Here is a 21,545-nt window from a genome sequence, read left to right as displayed (position 1 = left end):
TCAGATAACGAAAAAAGCTTAATGAAAGCTTTACGAATTCTAACAGAGAACACAGCAGTTCCACTGGAAGCAGCAAAAGCCAACAAGAGCTGGAACGAGATACCAGCGAAGTATCTCCTCTCTAACTTTAATACCACGAGCCCTCCACGGTAACCCTTCACAACCCGAACCCCGCTCAGACCCCCACCACTACCCCCTCTACGCATGCGCCCCCTCCCACGGCACTCTTTTGCTACCCGCGCATGCGCGCCCAGCTCCCCTTTCCTCCACTCAACGCGCCTGCGCCGCTCGGCCTCGCCGTGAGTGCGCTTCTTCTCCTCTCTCCGTTTCCCACCGCAGCACATCCCCAGTGGGCCCGTGTGCGCCTGCGCCGTACGCCCGCCTCGTGTGCTCCCAGGGCGCCGTGTCCCCGCGGTCGGCGCGCAGGGTCGGGTCCGTTCTTCTCTTCCCCGCCCCCCTCTTCCTCCTCCTTCCGCCAACCGTCGCTGCTCGTGGCTCTGTGTGTGTGTACTGTGTGCGCGTGTGTGCGTGCGCGCTGGGGGGGGGCGGGGGGAGGGAGGGGGCCGCCATGCCGAGGGGGCGGCCTCCAAGCGCCAGCGGGGACAGCGGCACGGCCGGCGCCCGGGCAGGTAAATGGCGCGGGTGGGTAGAGCGGGGCGCGGCCGGGAGCGGCGAGAAGAGGGGAAACCTCCGCGGGTTGCGCATATAGTCCCCGGATATGGCGAGGGGGGGGAAGGCCGGGTCTATTGTGCGGGTGTATGGGCGAGAGGGGAGGGGAAGAAGGCAGCGCGGCCCGGCCCTGCGGAATGATACGGAGGCGGCGGAGCCGTGGCCTGGCGCCGGGCAGGAGGCAGGGCCTGGGCGCGGGCCTCGCACTGCCTGCTTGCTTGCCGGCCGGGAGGAGCGGGGCAGGGCGGGGGGGAGCCTTCCGTGCTTGGTGTGCGTGGGGAGAGCTGAGGGAGGGCTGCGGGCGGCTTCGTTCCCGGAAGGAGGCCTTTTTTTTTTTTTTTTTTTTTTTTTTTTTTTTTTTTTGGAGGCTTTAAAATTCTTCTTTGTGAGCTTACGTATTAAAGCAGACCTGCCGTGTTCCCAACCGAGTACGAGTTTGTCTCACGCTTTCCGTCGTTTCTTGCTTGTTTTATTGCCGTGTGGACGCCCCGGGGCAGGTTCGCTGTGCTGAGCTCGGGTTGCTGACAGAGCCTCAGGGCTGAGAGCTGGGATTCGGTGGGGCCTTTGTGTGGTGCATCCTACCCGCGTTACGGGGCACGGCCCTGCGCTGTGAATCGGCCCCGCGGACTGCTGGCAGTTATGAGCTCCTGCACTGATGGCACGGGCTGTGGATGGGGGAGGATTGAGTCTGAGACAACCCGCGTCTAGAACCGGCACCTGATGGCTGTACTTTGCTCGTAATTGGGCCCTGATGTTAGACTTCTCCAATATTAAGATGCGTGTTTATAAGGAGTTGCCGGATTGATGGCTAGTCCAATCATACGTTGTATTTTAAGCAGTAGAAACCTGCTAGCTTATTAATGAAATTGTTTCATGGGGTCGTTTGCAGATGTCAGTTCAGATTTACAGGGTCTGGGCCTCCCACAGGAATTCAGAAACGTGCAGTCTGCAGTTGCAAGGACTCTGCCCCACATAAGCAAATATTCTGGGCTCTGGAGACTTCAACAGTCTGCAGGAATCAGCATCGTCAGTGTTGTCAACTGTAGTATGTTTTCTGCCTTTATGTTTGGCTGAAAAAAAGGCTTGAATGAAGAAACTGGCTAAACAGGACAGCTTGAATTGAGGTAAACAATATTCCCAGGACAGTTGGCTCCTTGTCCCACTCAGGCACAGGCTAACAAACTTGGAAAACTGGTTGTGAGTCCCACAGTCTTCCACTTCAGTGGGAAAAATTTTATTAGGAAAACAGCTGTTTGCAAAATAGATGTCATGTCTTTTGCTTAGGAAACTGTACATGTGTAGGTTTTCTTCCTTATCAGTGTTGCCCAAAGAATTCTTACCCTGGTACTTGAGTGTCTTTCCTGAAAGAGAGAAACTGATCTCTGTAGTTGTGCAGTCTGTATGTGTATGGCAGTATGGCTTCGTTTGCAAGGAAGTGAAGGTGGATCAGTCATGCTTTGTTGTGCAACTTCTCTGATTACTTTGAATTCAGGGGTGTCAAACATTAGCTATGCTCTTTGTTCTAGGAAAATTAGAGGTGATAAATGGAAATCTGAACTATACGCAGAAATAGTAAAAATAATATCTTGACCTCGGTAGCTGCTATTCTTAAACAACTTTTTTGTTTGTATTAGTAATGTTTTCTTGGATCTATTTTGTGATTTATTATTTTTTTTAAGTTTATTGAATTAAGTTAATTGGACTGTTCAAATTAACATCTCATGTGAGGTCAATGAAGTATAGAAAATGATCCTCAAAAAACTTCAAGAGTGAATCTGCTGTGATTTGGGCAGTAGTTATACAGCAAATCCTAAGACAGTCATATGGCAGGACTTGGCTTTTGCTCTTCTGAAAATTTTGGAATGAGGTCTTGAATATTGTTGAAGCAAGAATAATGCATTGGAAAGTATGCTTTTCTATGTAGGTTTTTTTTTTTTTTTTTTTTTTTAAGGAAGTGTGAGCTGCTCAGTGTATAACTGCTGTTAGCATACTAGGTAACACATTCATAGAGGTTTCTGTGTAGCCTCTAACCTGAGAAAGAAATTGGGAAAGAATTGCATGTGTGACTGCTATTGTTCTAGGTAACCCCTACTGTAGAGTTTGGACTGCTGGAGTTGTAGGTTGTGTGAATTTTCAGCAAAGTTAATTATTTGTGGGATGCACTCAATTTTTGAGCCTGGAGTGTGTGTGCTATATTTAAATTACTTTCGTGCAGGTTTAAACTGAGTTCCATACTGAGTATTTTGTGCCTTCACAGGGCATAAGGTTTAACAGAGTTCACAGGTGAAGGGTGGCACAACACAAAGTTAGGAAGTGTAAAGAAGGCTGTGTAGCTTAAAGTCTGCCTATGCAGAGCTGGCTGTATTTTTTTTGCTACTTGTCAGTTCTCTAGCATGAGTTAAAGAGTTCCACAGCAAGTACCAAATCTAAGCTTATGCATGAGGGGTGTGTTGGGTTTTTCTGGAAGAAGATAGCCGTAGATTGCCCTGGTGTTCTTTAGTTCCTCACTATATTTGTAATGAATCTGTGCCTTTTCCCCAGTAATTGAAGCAGTTAAATAACCTGTGTTTAAGTTCTGTCTGTGTGTTAACTTCGGACCCTGTTTTGCCTTTCTCTGTATCTTTCTGGTGCTCATTATTTTGTTCCCTATTGCAATTACACTCACACCTTCATACCTCATTCGTTCCTATGCATTAAGTGTTTTGAAATACAATGAGATTTCTATTTCAGACCTCTCAGATCTTTTTGAATTTTTCTGCTGTGATTGGGTCGTGCTTTCTCTCAGGGAGAGGGAAGTTCACCTGCAAATTACTTGGTTCATTCTTAAGTTTCTATTGGCAGTGTAGTGCCTGGACATAGGTCAAGGTCCGAATTGTGTAAAAGCAAACCTCTGAAAAGCTCTAGTTTGGTGTCAAATATGCAGCTATCCAAAAAATGTAATTTCTATTTTAGAATATTAGGCAGTAAATGTAGCAGTATTTACCTGAACATCTAATAAAAATATCAAGTTTGGTTAAGGAAATGTCAATTTTTGTATACCTGTGTAGATTAGGGAAATGTGGGCTATTTATGTGATCCTTTTCACCTTGGCCTGAAAACCTCACGTTCCCCTCAGTTCTCTTCAGAATAGAATTAGAAGAACAAAAGTGAGAAAAAGCTTGTGGTTTGAGATAAGGATACGTCAGTAAATGAAGGAAGATGGGGAAAAAAAGAAGGGGGGAAATGCTATGAAAGGCAATCCCTCAGCGCCTGTCACGATCAGACTGATGCTTAACCATCTTGGAAGGACTGCCCTGAGTTGTTTTTTCTGCTGAGCATGCTGTTGGATGGCATGGCCATCCCCTTGGCAGCTGTCCCCTCCTGGCCTCCTGTTCACTGGGGGGTGAAGAGAGAGAAGCAGGCTGCATTCGTGCTCTATCAGCAACAGGAATGAAACATCGGTGTGCAATAAGCATTGTTTTTGTCACCGGTCTAAAACATGGCACTATACAGGCTGCTTATGACAACGCTAACTCTATCCCATCCAAACCCAGTGCTGTCTTGGTTGCACTGAACCTGATACAACGGAGCTGTTCGTTCTGTGTCGTGTCAGGCTCCTCTGCCACCTGCAGCGTGGCCATGAAAGTTGGGGAGGCCTGGGTGCTCCAGAAAGAAAGGTGGCTGCTTTGTGTTGACAAACAGGACAACTGGCATCTGAACATCCTTCTGAGCAGTGTGGTTCTGGGAGCTGAATGTCTGTACTGGTACTGCTTAAATTCTGGGTTGAATATTGACCAAAAATAATGAAAGCTACCTTTTAAAATACATGGCAGGTCCTTATTGGTCTCTGTATTTTGGTCCAGTGCATGGGCTGAGAGTTGAGCCTTCTCCCTGCTCTTCCCATCAGGAGTCATGAAGAATTACTATTCGTTGTTTTTGTTGAAGAAAGTGCTGAGTTAAGTTTAAATAAATCCAATTCTTTCATGATTGCAGAGCTAAACAAAATGTTTTAATGATTCATGTATCATTATTCATTATTGTGATTTCTGGCATGGCATGAGGAAATGTCAATATTGCTGTCCCTGTTTTGGTCTTTTGTTCTACCTCTTTTTTCTTTTTTCTTTTTAAATTCATAAATTAGGTAATAAGCTTTGATAGGGTCGAACCCTTGCATCCCTAGACTTGCCAGCTGCCAGGTAACTTCATTTGCAGATTTTCATCGACAAATTCCATGGGCTGTGTTGCATGGAATTGTCTTAGCCTGATGCTGGCAAGCTATTAGAGATGTAATAAGGCTGTGCCGTGTTTACAGCTGAATGAGCCCATCTGCGCCTTGCACAGAGAACTGCGTTCTGCCATGAGGCACAGTGCTGCTTACGTATGGAAGAAATGTTCAGGAATGCTCTAATTCTGTCTTCCTCCATTCGCACTGAGGTTGTATCAGTGGCTTAGGGCAGAGGGCACCTGCCTGCTGACTCACTGAAGTCAATTGTTCCGAAGGCAGTATCACAGGGATCTATAGCTGAGCTTACCCAAAACTTCATGGCTGATGCTCCATGTGGGGCAAAACATTTCCAAAGAACTTGAAGGCTGTAGCATTCAGAATGCTCAAATAGAATGACAGAATCCTTAGAGTTGGAAAAAACCTCTGAAGACCATCTAGTCCAGCTCCCCTGCATGAACAGAGACACCACAGCTAGATCAGGTTGCCCAGGACCTGATCCAGTCTTGCCTTGAAAGTCTCCAGGGATGGGGCATCAAATTCCTTTGCCTCATCACCCTCACTGTAAAAGACTTTTTCCTTATATCCAACTTAAATCTATCCTCTTTGAACTTGAAACCATTTCCCCTTGTTCCATCACCACAGACCCTGCTAAAGAGTCCCCTTCTTTCCTGTAGCTCCCCTTTAGATACTGAAAGGCTGCTTTCAGATCACCTCGCAGCCTTCTCTTCCGTCTTTATGTCTGTCTTTAAGCTAAAAACTTGTTATCTTTGATACTTTCCAAGTCTGCTTCTGTCCTAGCATTGCACTATGGAAAAAGTGCAAGAATACAAAGAGAAGTCTTTGTTTAGTAGTGCATAATGAGCTGGATGCTTCCTGTTCAGTTTGATTGTATTGATAGGCAGCTGTCTGTCTCCAGTTATGATGGAATTGATTTACGTTATCACTAGAGAAACACTGAAATTGCATTCATGCATTAAAGCTTTTGCACTGTTTCCATACGGTTAATGTAAACAAATGACAGTGGTTTAAACTTCAGCTTTGCTCGGTAAGGTTTATCATTTGTTGAAGTATGCAGATCTGAGAGCAACGTTTCAGAGCATTTGTTTAGTCTGATATTCACTTCGTGCCTTGTGTGTGTATGTGTTCATGTTTATGGGACGTCAATAAATAGCAGCTTTCTAGCAGGAGAATGCCACGTCTTCACGTGATTTTTTTATTGAAGTGATATGCTTAGTGAGTTCACCTAATTCTCTATGAGATATTCAAGGAAATCAAACTCAGTTCTTTGTTGAGTTGAATAGTGGTCTCGTATCTTTGTTAGCACACAGCAGAATTGTGTTGTCATCTGGACAGAGTATATCTAAGACAAACAGATGGCTTAATCTGTGTACCCAATATTTACATTTTTCTGGGAGCTTAGGCACCATATTGAGTATTTATGTTAGAGTTTCTAATTGTGACAATCAGATGCTTTATCATCTGCGTCAGTATTTGTATTTTTTTTTTCCTTTGGTAAGCAGGGAACTCTATCTGTATGCTATTGCTGACTTGCTGGGTTAGCATCATCACCATTTTTGGGTCTTCAAAGCTACGGACCTTTAAATTTGGTTCAGTAGTTGTCAGTGTTGGCCTTGTTTCATGGCCCATGGTACATTTAAAAGTGTTGCTGCTTTGAAGTAATCCAGTAAACCTGGATTTTATTGAGGATTTCCCAGAAATATGGTAATGCAAGTTAATACTTTGACTTGCTGTGAGGATGACATACCAGTGTGAACTGTCTTTATCTTGTTATTAATTATTTGCACAAAAAGTTGTCAAGGTTTTACTTCGTTTTCATATCTAAATGACAACTTCCCCAAACCATACCTGGAGTCTGTATTGCCTGATTGGAAAGTTACAGTCTATCTCACTTGTTACTACTTTTATTGACAATGTCTTTTCTGTTTTTGTCTTTCTGATTCGAAATCCATAACATTTTGTTACTGTTTTCAAATCTCTGGATTTCTGTGGGGATATTGTTTTGAATGCTTCCTTCATTACTAAAAGAATGAAATAAAAAGTCACGACCAGTGTCTTTAATAGAAAGGAGCTATGCGGCTCTTAGAAACATCCTGTGTTTGGCTGGTTATAGAGGACAAACAGGATTTTAGTGAGAATATAAGTGGAAAAAAGATTATAATAATTTTATCTTTCCCCTAAGGTATTTCAGGTAGAGTGATAAGGAAGAAAAGAAATGAGTATGTTCTAATTCTAATCTGCATTAGATCTCAGTCCTTTCTTTGGCTAGAAGTGGAAACAATTGCTAAGTTCTTTTAAGCCCAAATGGGACTGTTTTTCTGCTTATACTGGCTGTAACTACTTAGGGCAACATTCAGCTCATCTTCAGTAGTGGAGATGTCTGGAATCTAACCTAAATTTGTTGGCAGCACCGTATCCCTAAGGCCTTCTGATGCGTTTCTGCAGTAGGAGCCCTCTGCAAAGCAGCCTCCTTCAAATGTATTGTGCAGTCCAATCGCTGAGTCTCAGGTCCAGTCCTGACACCCCAGGCTTCTTCCTTTTGCTCTTTGAGGTACTATGAAAGATATAATCATAAGATCATAAGATTTGGCTTTGCAAAGAGTTACAAAGGTTTCCTTTGAAAGAGAAACGCTGGAGATGTTACAGTGAAAGCAGTGAGTTTTGTAAGTGCGTGCCTTCTATCTCCTGGGAGTATGAGGGCCTCTAGGGAGCTGGAAAGCTCCCAGGCAGCTCTGGGTTTGCGCTCGCTCTTGAGAAATTCTTGGCACTTCTGTGTGGGCTGTGATATGCTGAGCTGCTGATTTACCAAAGTTAAGGCCGTTTCTCTATTCTTTCCTATGAAATTCTGCTGCAAGATGTTCAATTTTTAATTAATATACGGTTCCATCGTATATTGTGAATTCTTAAAGAAGATGTATTGCCTGTAGATTAATGTTCTGGTTGATGCAGATATGATACAGGCCTTAGTAAAAACATATAAAAAAGTGTATAAATACTATTGACCTGGAAAGTGACTAACTGGGTATCTAGTTACTAGTTACTCACAGGAATGAACATGTTGCTTTTTTTGACTCAGACTGCAGGGAAATTGGTGCCTTTGGTTGCATGAAAGTTACACTTCTGCTTGCTCAGTTGTTGCAGCACTGTTTTAGTCTGCTATCTGCTCTCTTTGATCTCAGAAGTGAATGCTCAAAGATGATAATCTCTTGGGTTCACGGAGAATTTTTTCAGTTCTCAATTAAAAGAGAGGTCAGGCCTTCATTGGGTTGAACTCCATTTTCCATAGAAGAAAGTTTTCTTTGTTAAGTTTCCATGTTGTCCACGTGTGGAAGTAAATTTTCCTTTTGCTTCTTTTTTTATTTTCATTTTTATTTATTTTTTCATGTCATGCCAGTATTACTGATACTGTCTGCATATACTGTGAATTTACAACAAGGAGTTCTTTAAAGCATGCAGTAGACATATGCATGGTCAACTTCTGTGGTACTTATGTTATCATGTCTGTAACCAAACTATGTGAAAACTAACTCTACAAAGTGAAAGTTAACTGGGTGATTTGGATAGCCCAGCAATGGGAAATATCAGTTCCCAGGCTGTGGTTTTCAGTTATGATTTCTCACTGATACTGTCGTGTTCTGAAACATTATGAAGAGCCTCCTTAACTACAAGCGTTCTAAAGTTATTTCTGAGGATTTTAGTAGGAAGAAGAGGCGGTCAGGGCATAAGGTACTGTTTTTTTGTTTTCCTTTTTCCCCATGTGAATGATGTGTTAAATGATAGAGGGCTTGGAGGTGGGAATAGTACTGAGCACAAGTTCACTATGAATTTGCCTCCTAGAGGAAATGTAAATGGGATGCTGTACATTCCTAGCTGTGTTGCTTCTTCCCGTGCCTCGTTCTTACAAACATGGAGAGAGGCGTTGGCAATTTTAAGGGAAAGCATCATGTCTTGCATGACAAGATAATGAAATCAGTGTTCTCTTTTTTTATTTTTTCATCTTGTTGCATTCTGTTGTTGATTCACTTTGAGTTGTGGCAATGTTTGAAGCAGAATTGTGATTTTTTTTTTTTCTCTTTAGTGTCCTCAAGCTGCAGCGTGAGTCAGAGTTTTATTTTTGTTTTATTAATATTGCTTTGAAGGACCTCTTGCCAGTTTTTCCTTAACGTTTTACTTGCATGAAGATAGCTTACTTCACAATATGGTATGGTCTTAAGTGCAAAATCTGTTCGTGTTACTTGGAACCTTTGAGTTCTCTATTTGGTTGGGTTTTTTTTTTTCCTATTAAATATTTGAGATAAAAGAAAACGCTGATAGAACTGACTTCTTCAATCTGAGAGAATACTGACCTATGTATCAAAATACCAACCTATGTATCAAAAGCTGTATTACACTGGCCATTCAGAACAAGAAAACTGTGTATGTATGGACTGGATCTATTAAAACCATTTTCTTTGAATTCATGTGACTTGCATTTTATTACATCTTTCTCAGCTATTTGAAACTTTAGTGTTGGTTATACAACAATAAACAATATTTTATGTTGCCGGAAATATTAGAGACAAAAGATACTTAAGTGATGTGAAAGAGGGAAAAGAAAGAAGGGGGGAAGTTGAGGGTGGGAAAAGGTGCAGAAACACAGGTAGGCAGAACTGCTGACTGTTGTTGCATTTTAAGCAGATGATATAATAATATTGAAAGTAACCTCTGTCAGTGTTTTTAATCTCATCCCTAGTGTATTTGTCAGCATGTTATTTTGTTGCAAAATTGATGGGTTTTTATGAAGCACAGAAGGAAATAGATTATAATTACAAGGGAAAAGGTGATTGTGTCCTCAAGAACAGACATTTACAGGGATGGATGTATTCCTGTGATCTGGTGTGAATGGAAATAGCAATGTGCTTTATGCCTGAGATCTTCAAGTTCCAGTGCAGTTACAGTCTTGTCAAAACCTTGCAGGAGTTAGAAGTTTCTTCTTTGAAGAACTCTTGTATTTACAGTACCTTATAAGTAAGTAGAATGGGGCTCCATACAACATGTTTCCATGCTTGTTTTGTAGATGGTGTGCTGACACCGAATATAGAGAACGGTAATTTTCCCTACCAAGTATCCAGCTTCCCTAAGTGTGAGATCTGTTTGCTGTCTTTCCCAAAAGAGACCCAGTTCCAGCGCCATATGAGGGATCATGAGCAAAATGACAAGGTACAACTTTTGTGAATTACAAATGTGAACTTAGGAAATATTAGTGTCTTGATACTTTCATATACTGACAAGTGAAGTAAAGATATCGCTTTCAGGTGGTGGTGTTGTTACATCACTATTTATTACTGCTTAGAAACGTGGGAGTTTTATGAAGCTGTTCTTTTCACTCTGCACGTTTCCTTTGAGATAAGAAATTATTTTCAGTTCAGTAATTTTTATTTTTAGTTGTTCTCTTCAACTTATAAGATACGTAGATAAGAAAACATAGGATCTTTTTAGTTGAATCTGCAAACTGATTCTACACATTAGCAATAAAAATAAAATGATTGTATTGATTATCTAGACCCAGCTAGACTCTTGTGTCGGTTCTCAATAGTCAGGCTACTTACCCTAGTATGTATAAATGAATCAGTAGATTAATTTCATACAGACAGTTGCTTCCAAGTCAAATGTGGGAAAGAAGGAGATAAAAATGTATCTCTGATTAAGATTCTGCAGACTTTTTAAATTGAGCTTTTGCCACAGGTTTCGTATGTAAACTGAAGCATTTTATTTAATTTCTTTTCCTTGCTTCCTATTATACAAAGCATCACACGTGATTGGAAAAATTCTTGTACTGCTTAAGGTAGTTGCAGTTGTAAATGAATTCTTAGGAAACACTTAGGGATGTTAATTAATATATGATGAGAGCTACTTATGTCATCACAGCATCATAGAAAATCCCGAGTTGGAAGGCACTAACAAGGATCATTGAGTCCAACTTGTGCTTCCCCACAGGATCCCTCAAAATCCAAATCATATTTGTGAGGGTGTTGTCCAAACGCTTCTTAAAATCCAAGTTTCCATGTTACAAAACTGATCCATAAAAACAGGAAGCTCATGTGGTTAAAGCTATTATATTCCATGCTTGCAAAAGAGCTTTTCTGCCTTCACTACCTGAAAGTGGTAGTGCAGATAGCAAATGAAGAGCACTGAATCCTAGCATAAGCTAAGCTCTTCTCTTCTCCAGTTGAGTAATTAATCAAGTTTAAGGATAATTCAGTATCTCAGTTTTAAAGCAGAGAAACTTATCTGTCTCTTGCTTATTCTTTTCTCCTGCTAACTTCATTGCCTTCAGAAAGTCTCAATTTTGAGTCCCCACTTTCTTTAATTCCTAGGCTTTCTTTTCCCAAACACTATTGAACACAAAGCACGAACATTTCCAGTTGTGAAACCCAAAGAAGAGGAAATATTTTAAACTGGTGCTATTATATGTTGTTATTGCTATATGTGGGGTCTTAAGGTTTTTTAAAATTTTGAGTTCTAGTTATGTGTCATCTGTATTATATATAACTTCTGGGATGATTGAATTTTGTCTTTATTTTTGGGTTTCTAACAAACAGCCTCACAGATGTGACCAATGTTCGATGTCTTTTAATGTTGAATTCAACTTGACACTTCATAAATGTACTCACAATGGCGAAGATCCTACGTGTCCTGTGTGCAACAAGAAATTCTCCAGAGTGGCCAGCCTGAAAGCTCATATAATGCTGCATGAGAAAGAAGAGGTAATACATTGTATCTCATCATTTAAGTTTTAGAAAGGTGAATGTGTGGTGGTTGTCCTTAATCTCTCAGCTATATATTTTAGATTGGAAGACTGACTGGATGATGTAATTTACAAAGACCACAGCATGTTTAGTGGGGAAACTATTTTAATAGTAGTAGAAATTAACATATCAGATATAAACAAATGTTCCAATTCTGCATTATCCTACAGAATCTCTGCATGTTCAGTAGTAGTCATATACAATCAGTGATCATTAATTGGTGAATGTGCAATAGGTAAAACTAATCCTACCTAAACATTGTCTCAGTTATTTATAAATACTTCTAATTTGGAGTGATTTTGGTCATTTTATGTACATTGATAGGCCCACACACAGCCTGTGTGATCATTTTCATGGCTTATGTCATGTTAGATAATTCCTAGTCTTTGTGAACTAGGAACAAAACTTTGTGTTTTGTTAGTATATTTTGTTAACTGCTGAGACTTGTTCGCAGTCTCTTTCTTGTGTCATGAAGCTGGTTTTTGTGATACCTCCTATTTTTTCTTTTTTTTACTTAAGCAGTCACTACTGAGTTAAAATGAGAGGACTGTGCTTTTTGGGGTGTTAACATATAACACCAAACAGTTTAATTTATTGGGGGAACTTGATTTTTTGATTGCCAGAAGTATTAGAATAAGAAAATTGAACAGCAAGGGGAGATGCTTAAGAGTGATTTCTGTTACTCATTTCTACACTTCAACTACTCTGATTTTCATGTTTGGTGCAGATGTCAGAAGAATAGATTGTGATGCCTCCCAATTAAAAAAAAAAAAAAAAAATCAGTCTGCAGCTTAAAAATTGAACTTAGAAAAATATCAATGCTTTTCAGTTGCTAATGAATACCTGCTTGTAACACAATAAGATTCTGTGTTAAAACAGAAATGAACATTAGAGAATTGCAAGAGTGACTTTCCCTGTGATTGTGCATATGGCCTTGTCCTTGGAGAACTGGAATTTGAACTATACCCTGTGGTTCATAGAACATGGTCCTGGCATGTTTTTCAGGATGACCAATATAAGAAGTTGAATTAGCAGTGGGGTGTGTTCTCTGGTTTGTTTGCTATCACTTCCTTTCCCTTGCTGCGTCCCTGCTTATTTCTGTTGTTTTGTCTGTGGGAATAGCCTAAGATAAGTCAGTAGTGACTGTGGTGGGTTTACTTTTAAAGATTATTCTGTATCTTTTTAACCAGTAAAAGTGTAAAATCTTTAAATCTGCTGTTAAAATGTTTCTAGTTAGGAAATATTTTGGTGGTGATGGTTTTTTTCTCAAATGTTTATGTAGATTTCTAGCACTGAGGTAAGTTCTGGTGTATATCTTGAAAGATACGACCAAAGAAACAGGGAGTAGAGATGACAGTACTGAACTGCTTGTTGCTGTTACTTACAAAGTCATACACAGTTCAATTCAGGTGGAGTTTTGTAGAAGATAAGTATTACTATAAGCGTGCAGTGGTTCATGATTTATATTACATGGCTTAAACTTTTTTCACTTGTATACTTCTATTGGTGTTTGCTTCTAGCTGTCGAAGTCCTTAAAAGTATGCATGCACCTACTTGAGCAGAACTTGTATTTGTGAATCTTTTTAAAAATCAGTCTCTATTATCTGTTTCAGAATCTTATCTGTTCAGAGTGTGGAGATGAATTTACGTTGCAGAGTCAGCTGTCCATACACATGGAAGAGCATCGTCAAGAATTGGCAGGCAGTAGGGTCCACAGCTGCAAATCTTGCAAAAGGGAATTTGAAACTTCCTCACAGCTGAAGGAGCATATGAAAACTCACTATAAAATAAGGTGACAATCACAGTTTTGTAACAAAATGAGAAGATGTTACTTTGAAGGTTAATAGTTAGGAAGGCAGGAGTAGCATTTCCAGTCAGTAAAGTACCATAACCTGTGCTGGTGGTTTCCTTTCTTCGGTAGGCTGTTCTGAAATGGCATTGGTTTGTAAATCCTTGCTAAACTAGGTGATCATTTGTGAAGGCTGTTTTTGTATTTAGAGACTCGTACTAGGCATAGTCTGTCTGCATACAAGTTAAGCATATGGGTTTATGAGGTGTTTTTTTTTTTTTTAGTACAGATTGCATTCTGAAGTGTGTTCATGTGATTTGGAAGTCCAGGAGCAGTACTGAAGCAAACCTATGTTAATTTTATGTAGTTACTGTAACTTTTTATAGTTACTGTAACGCAAACCTTAATGCTTTCCCTTATCAAAGAAATAGACTGTTCCTTGCAGTTTAGTACTTTTTTCCTAGTAGCTCCTTCATGAACTTCCATGAGTTTCTTGCAAATGTGAAAAAGCACATAATGAAGGGAAAGAAAGAAAACCCTATTAAGTGTTGCTCTTACTTTAGGTAAATATTTGTTCAATAACTTCTTTCAGCAGTGTAATTTGATTCCATCTTAGGAGGGTGAAAATTAAGTTAGTTGAAAGAAACACTTCTGTTGGTTTAGTTTACACTAAATTGTACTAAGAAAGTCTATATATATAGTTTTATATATAAACTATGTATTAAGAAAGCCTAAGATTTTTATAAGAAATCTGTAGGAGAAATGAAAACAAAATGAGAAATGTCAGACATTTCCTATTCTGCTTATAGGTAGCTTTTACAGGTCGAGAGATCTTGTTGGTTATGTTCCAGAGGGTTTAAATAAGAATTGCAGTTTCTCTGTGCAAACTGTAAATTGAGAGTTTGAAGTATGGGGTTGCTATGTTATACGTTTGCATAAATGTATATTATGAGTCAAGAAGCAAGTTCTTACTGTGGATATCTCTTTTGTAAGTTAGGATAATGAGAAAAACAGATGAGTGATTATAATAACAACTGTGATTTTTGAGAGAGTATTGTGCATCCTGTGTTTTGATGTGAGATATATGAGTAGTTTTAATTTACTTTTAAAAATGTTGAAGATGGAAAGTTTTGCTTGACAGAGAGGGAGAAAATTGATAACAGCATCGATTTTGACAGGTTAATGGCCAAAACAGGAAGAGGAGTTATTTCTGGTACTTTCATTCAGATTGTTTCTTTAAGAGTAACTCCTTTGGTCTTGCAGGAAAGTACAGCTCCATCAACATTTGTTTATCTTCATTTTCTTGAACATAATTTTTTTTTTTAATTTAGAGCCTCCTTTTATGAGATCTGCTTTATTTATCAATTCAGGTGTGGACACGTTGCATTTATGTTCAAGAAATTATTGTCTACAATACTTATTTACTGTCCCTTTACCAGCAGTTACAAAGCAACTTGAGTATGTGAACCAGTTTAGCCAGTTGCAGGAGCTGCTTCATCAAAAAGCTAACATAGCTCTGATCTTCTGTTCTTCAGTAGAAATTCTGAATTTTCATTTGACTCAGTCCTCTCATATTGTTCAGAGAAAGTATGAGAAGTTAATGTTTCATCTGCTTAGCCTAACAGTATACAGTATCATATTTATTTAAGGTTCAAGGACCTATATATGTAGGTAAAAATCTTACTATTTAATTCCTGCTTTTCATTGTAAAATAAGCTTCAAGGATTTTTTAGGAGTTAAGGAAACAAGGCTTTTTATATTTTGAATTTTTTCTTTCCAAGAAATAGAATGTAGTTCCCCTTCCTTAGAGGTGTCTGTTCTGTCTTTGAAATATTTGAATGGAAACTATTACAAAGTCATAATTTAAAATTATCAAAGTATCTGTAAATGCTGAAATCCCTTCAGCTGTTCTCCAAGTTGGAGGCATGTACTGTATTTCCTTATTAAAATACTGCAGCTATAGTTTAAACAGATGTAATTTCTCCTCAGAGAGTGTATTAGGCTGGTGTCCATCTACCATCCTGAGATGAAAAAGGAGGATGGTTTCTAAAATCTATCCTACTCATAGAATTGTGGCTTAGGTTGGAAGGGACCTGAAGGATCATGAAGCTCCAACCCTTGCTGCAGGCAGTACTGCCAACCTCCCCATTTACTACTAGACCAGGCTGCCCAGGGCCCCGTCCAACCTGGCCTTGAACACCTCTAGTGGTGGAGGTGCGCTGTCTCTACTGCTCTTGAATCATTAGCAGATTTTACTCTGGATACTTCAGTAAATTTTAGTAGATGCAGTTAACATGGATTAGTAACAATTTTGTCCAGACTCTGCTTGTTCTGCAAGAATATTAAAAAGAAAAAAGTTTTAAAATGCATGTAAAATTCAAGTTACTAGAAAAGAAAATGTACTGCCTGTTAAATTGACACTGGATTCTCTTAGAGGAAAAAAATGCATCATTTGAGAAGTGTAGATTTTCTCCTGCACAGACTGTAACTTCCCTACTGTTTTTCATATACCAGCTTGTGCTTCAAGGTGCTTGTGTATTTCTGCACATCTGATCCATATTAGCTAATTCTTATTTCTCTGGTTTTTAGGAAAACACTGGGTATTTAAATCTGTAAATTTGGTTACCTTCAGGTAGAACTGCCAAGCTGAATTACCATATAGATGTAAATTCTCAGGCATTACGGAAACTGCGGAGTGCTGTAGATTGCTTACTGGTTTACTTACTGCCTTCTTGTTTCCATTGAGTTGTTGTAATGGTCTTTAGGGCCGCCTGGCTTTTTGACTTTTTTTTCTCCCTCAGTAAAATCAGTTGCTCTTTTTCTACATTATTGATTAGTTTGATTTGTACAGAGATCAATTACATGTCTACGTATCTGTTACTGTGGCTTTGGAGATCGTGATACGTACTTGGGATATTAAATCCTTAACCTGTTCTTGTTAGACTTAAGCAACTGTGTTTGTGCTGTAGTTCATAAGACACTCATAGTTAAGAACAAAGATTTTCCTGTGTGCAAGAAACAGAAATGAGCTTGCAATGTTGAAAGTTCCCACAGAAACCATAGTTGTGAAGTCACTCTAGCTGAATTTACAGTGAAATTCTCTAGAGAACCTGTAAGATCTATCAATTTTATTGCTGAAATAACTGTACGATTATTTGTACTATCTAGATCAGCCTAGAAAAGTACTCCAAGTACTTTCCATCGGTCATTCAATATTATTCAAGATTTTATTTTCACTGATATGGCTGATGCTATATATATCATCATCGCTTTTTCAAGTTTGTTTAAAAAAAAAAAAAAACAAACTGTAAAATGAGCTCCTTCAAAATAAGACTTTAATGTTAAGCTTTTTTTTTTTTTTAATAACAGGGTATCAAATACCAGATCTTACAACAGAAATATTGACAGAAGTGGGTTCACCTATTCCTGTCCTCACTGTGGAAAGACGTTCCAGAAACCAAGTCAGTTAACTCGACACGTTAGAATCCATACAGGTAAGACTGTGGAAATAATTATTTCACAAAGTTTCATTAACCTGAGAGATGCTGAATACTTTTCTCTGTGTGGGGATGTGGAACGCTGTTAATATGTTTGGCTTGTTATTATGAAAAACTTAAGTACTTCATGGTACTCATTTTTCTTTTTTTAACAGAATACCTGTTTTAGTACCTAAAGTTTCAGTGGGCCAGAAAATTTGAGTCCCTAGATCAAGGCTGGTCTACTGCTCTAATTAAGATCTTAAATTGCTAACAGATTCTGAGAGCTACCATCACAAAAACAGTAGAAACTTATGAGAGTGAATAATGCTATTAACATAGTGGCCTTGCTTTTTTTATTTAATTGATGTATTTAAAGTTACTGCTATATGTATTCTGAACTTACTGTAACTGACATGTGCAGGATGCCCAAAGTAAGCTTGGGAGGTGGTAAGCTTAGACTTCAGTTTTGATAATTGAAGCAAAGAAGGCGACTGTTTACTTTTGTGGAATGAATAGCAGAGTTTTTTGGCTAAATTACTATAGTAAATATATATATTTGTTTAACCCTTAAGCAATATTAATAACTGAAAATGTACAGTAGAAAATAATGCAAAAGTTGAGGAAGAAGTGTTCCTGGAACTATGGGATTAGTTCTAAAGTTTTAACCAGCCATACATTATATAGTATGAGTTTGGCTTTAAACCAAACCTTCACAGAAGGTTCTCCAGTGATGAAAAATTTGTTTTCTGTCTTGTGAATAAATTGCTGTTTGTCTTGTTTTTTGCTAATATAAGTAGTAAATTAGGTAAATGCATAATGCTCTTTGCACTAGCCATGTGTGCAGGCAATCATGTGATGAGTCAATGTATGTGGAAATTACTATTGACCAATAGAGAAATAAAAATTCCCATAGAATTCTGTTGTGTTACCCTTTCATAGGAATCTTTTCTAGTTTTATAGATTTTTTTAAGTCCTGATACAATGACACAGGAGGTCACTCTTGTACCTGCTTTAAAGGTTACATCAAAATAACATTCACAAATGTCATTGAAAAACAGTTTTACTGTTTTAGAGTCTGTGTAGATACATTATTATACCTATTCTAACCAGAATTGTAGAGGCAAAACTACAGTTGGTTGAGGATAGTTCTGTGAAGCTTTAAAAACTTGAAGAGCATTTGTAGTTCTTTTGCAGAATGCAAACAGGAGACAAAGCATTGATAGTCCCCATCTGCACGTGACCGTGGGTCACTCTAAGTTTCAAGCAGCTAGGAGATAACAATTTAATTGGAAGTATATTATTGCTTTAAATTCACAGTCTGTCTGGCATTTAGTTACTTGAGGTACTACAAAATCTTTGTGAGAGTTTAGAATATGTATTCCTTTACTTTTGAGCATGCCTGTGGTGCTATTGCAGTGCATACACTGGTGTCATAATTGCATTTCTTTTTTGCTTATACCTATTACTTGGGGCCTCTACATGTTCAGTATTTTAATCTATGTGAAAAATGCCATACTAAAACCCATAGACTTGAAAAAAAAATCATCTGAACTCAAAGGCAATAAAACAAAAAATGTATATTCCTTAAGATTTGGTACTGCTGTATTCTTTGTAACCTGTTCCAGAAAACTGCCTTTTTCTGCAATCAATGAAATTAAGAATTAATCTTTTTAAACTAGGCCAAATTATAGCTCTCAACATAATTAGAAGTAACATAAAATATTCATTTAAATTATTTGTATCTGATATTTATCACATGCTATTACTCACATCCTCTAGCCAGATGTAGCAGGTCTATAGTGATTTTGCTATAGAAGTACGCAAAGCAAAGTAGCAAATTTTTTCAGGTTCTTGGAGTTATCACTGTTAAACTGTTTCATTAAAGTAAAAAAAAAAAAAAAAAAATTAAAAAAAATGCTGAGTTTACAGTGGAGATTTCCAGGAGTCAATTGAGACAAAAGCTTGCAAGGTACTGGATTTTGTGCTTTATGTCAGTTTATAACTGCTTTGTAATGTGTTAATGTAGTTCCATTACGTTTCATCACTTAAGATTTCTGAGGAGTATTTTTTTATGTTTAATCAGCGTGGAAATAACTGTAAGTATATACAATGTTGAGCACACTTAACATCAGGGAATAGCAGCAGATTCTCAAAACATCATTAACTAGAATCTTCTCTCGTGTTCTGTACTAAATGAAATATTGAAAGAGAACATTCAAGGTTTTTAGTTTTTGAGCAAGGCTATACAGTGATATATATATACAATAATAACATTTGACTTCACTTTTTGGGGACAGATGGTTGCAATGAATTGAATAACTATTAATAGTCGTTGAGGGTGAAGGCTATACATCTTTCTCAGTGTTTCTGTAAGAATTTTTTGTGGTCAAGTTTTTTGCCTTTTCACATTTCTCTTCCTCCAGTGCATTTACATAGCAGCTTTCTGAACTAAGGAAAGCTGTTCTGAACACTCTTCACAAAAATATCACTTATTAATGTGTTTCTGTTTTAAACCTATATTTACGTACATGCCTTTATCTGTATGCAGTACTTGATTTTAGCTGATAAAATTTCATTATACGCGCAGGAAACTGCTAAGACATGTTGAAATCCCCTTAAACTTTTTTTTCCTTTAGGTGAAAGACCGTTTAAATGTAGTGAATGTGGAAAAGCCTTTAACCAGAAGGGGGCGTTGCAGACCCATATGATCAAGCACACTGGTGAAAAACCCCATGCTTGTGCCTTTTGTCCTGCTGCCTTTTCTCAGAAAGGCAATCTTCAATCACACATACAGAGAGTTCATTCAGAGGTAAATACAATTATTCATAAAGTGGTTGGTACTAATATACTGCTTATTGGTTTTTAACCTTTTGTTTTCAGTATTTAAAATGTCCTGTTTGCTATTCCTGTGCACGCTGGTGCTTTCTGCAGCCAATGTAGATTTTCTGTTGTAGTATTGCTATTGGTTTGTTGGTTTTACCTGCAAATTCAGCTTTCCTAGAATAGCTTAATCTGCATAAACAGATTCTTAGGCTAAGTAGCAAAGCCTTCATTTACCATTGCTTTTTCAGAACATTCAAAGATGAAAACATAATTGTGATTTTTTTAATAGCTAAAAATGGCATTTGTGGCAGTCTCAAGAGATTGAGGGCTAGAATCAGATCAAAGTAAGCCATAAACAGCAAAGTAGAAAATGTTGAGTAATTTGAAGCCCAATAGCAACCCGCTTACTCCAACATAAAGCACAGTTCATATTTGTCTTTGAATAGTGTATTTTATAGCCCCTTTTAGAAGCTTTTCCTTTACAGGAAGAAGAAAGTTGCAAAATAAGTTTTTGTTTTGTTTTTTTTTAAGCCACAAAAATCATAGACCTCTTTATGCTGATATTTTTTTCTTTGTGACAGACAAATTTTAAGATAGCGAAGGCACTGCTGTAATATTGCAATGTAGTCTTCTGAGCAACGTTGACTGAGCGAGCTTTTTCAGTAATTATCTTTCTGATTTCAGTGTTTCGTAGATGGCAGGACTCATAAAAAGAGACCTAGCTTTGATTTTGGAGGTATAAATAGGTAGAGGCAACTGTCTTTCTTTTTGCTGCATGTCGAATATCATCTTTGTTCTTTCTCCTAACTCTGTATGACATGAACATTCACATTTTCAAACGTTCATTGGTGATAAATATTACTTATTGAACTTCTTACTAAGGGTCTTTTAGTGTGATAGTTTCTTATTTTTAGGATACAGTCCTTCATATAACATCTTAGTATTTTGTATTATGCTTAATTATATTAAACATATATATGATACATATTTGATAGCTGTTGCTGTGTGAAAAAACTGCATCTGTATTAATTTCATAATTTGGCTTTTTTTTATTACTACAGAGTTGTTGGGGATCCAGTCAAATATATTTTTCACTTTTGTCTCCATTATGTCATAAATGCTGTGTCTGCATCACATCTCGTGTAGTGCTGCGTGATGAGCCTACATTGTGGTTACTGCTTTGAATTGTTGGCTGCTTTTTTTTAAATTTACTTTATTTTTCTTTCTTTCTGTCACTGTATTTTCTTCAAGATTGCATGCAGAACTCTATTAATTCTATTAATATGGAGTTCCATATTGCATAACAAGCCACAGCATATTTTCATTTGAAGACTTTGTCTTGCAGTATTGAAAATACTGCATTATATCTTACTGCTGTATGACAGACTGAGGAGGAGCAGGAAGTGAGGATGGTTAAAAACTGCAAATTTAATTGCCTTAACGACCTCATGTGTCTCTTCAACCCCTTTCCCTGGAGATCCCAACTGAGTTGCTGCCAATCACATTCTTAGTTCCAGCTGTACATTACACTTCTCTGCTCATCACCACTTCTTTTCCATGTAGTTCTCATGGCCATTTGGCCCTATCTATCTTATCTTTTTACTACAACCTGGAAAACAGGTTTTATTCTTTAAAATCTGTCAGATGCTTTTACAAAAGTTTAAAAAAAAAAAAAAAAATAATAAACAGAAGATGCATTTTTTTAACTAGCATTTTTTCCCTTTGTTTTCCCTAACTTTAGTTTGCATTTTGTATGTTGTTACATTTTCAAGCGT

General features: G+C 38.1%; 1 protein-coding gene across 4 annotated transcripts in view; it reads left to right on the top strand.

Moving 5' to 3' along the window:
- The first annotated feature begins 293 nt into the window (after positions 1-293).
- Positions 294-21,545, top strand: part of ZNF236 (zinc finger protein 236) — a 68,267-nt gene continuing 47,015 nt past the window's right edge. For 3 of the 4 annotated variants that reach the window (XM_085220660.1, XM_085220657.1, XM_085220656.1), the window contains exons 1-6: positions 294-629; positions 9,948-10,090; positions 11,473-11,637; positions 13,293-13,471; positions 16,838-16,962; positions 19,584-19,756. In XM_085220660.1, coding sequence (XP_085076786.1) covers positions 569-629; positions 9,948-10,090; positions 11,473-11,637; positions 13,293-13,471; positions 16,838-16,962; positions 19,584-19,756 — 846 coding nt within the window. In that variant the 5' untranslated portion in view covers positions 294-568. Of the gene's footprint in view, positions 630-1,037; positions 1,794-9,947; positions 10,091-11,472; positions 11,638-13,292; positions 13,472-16,837; positions 16,963-19,583; positions 19,757-21,545 lie in introns of those variants that run through there. The other variant, XM_085220659.1, reaches the window with a different exon arrangement.

The sequence above is a fragment of the Meleagris gallopavo genome, chromosome 3, assembly GCF_905368555.1.
Source record: "Meleagris gallopavo chromosome 3, MGAL_WU_HG_1.1, whole genome shotgun sequence".
Classification (NCBI taxonomy): Eukaryota; Metazoa; Chordata; class Aves; order Galliformes; family Phasianidae; genus Meleagris; species Meleagris gallopavo.
Note: the sequence above shows the minus strand (reverse complement) of the source record. Positions and strands in the feature narration are given on the sequence as shown.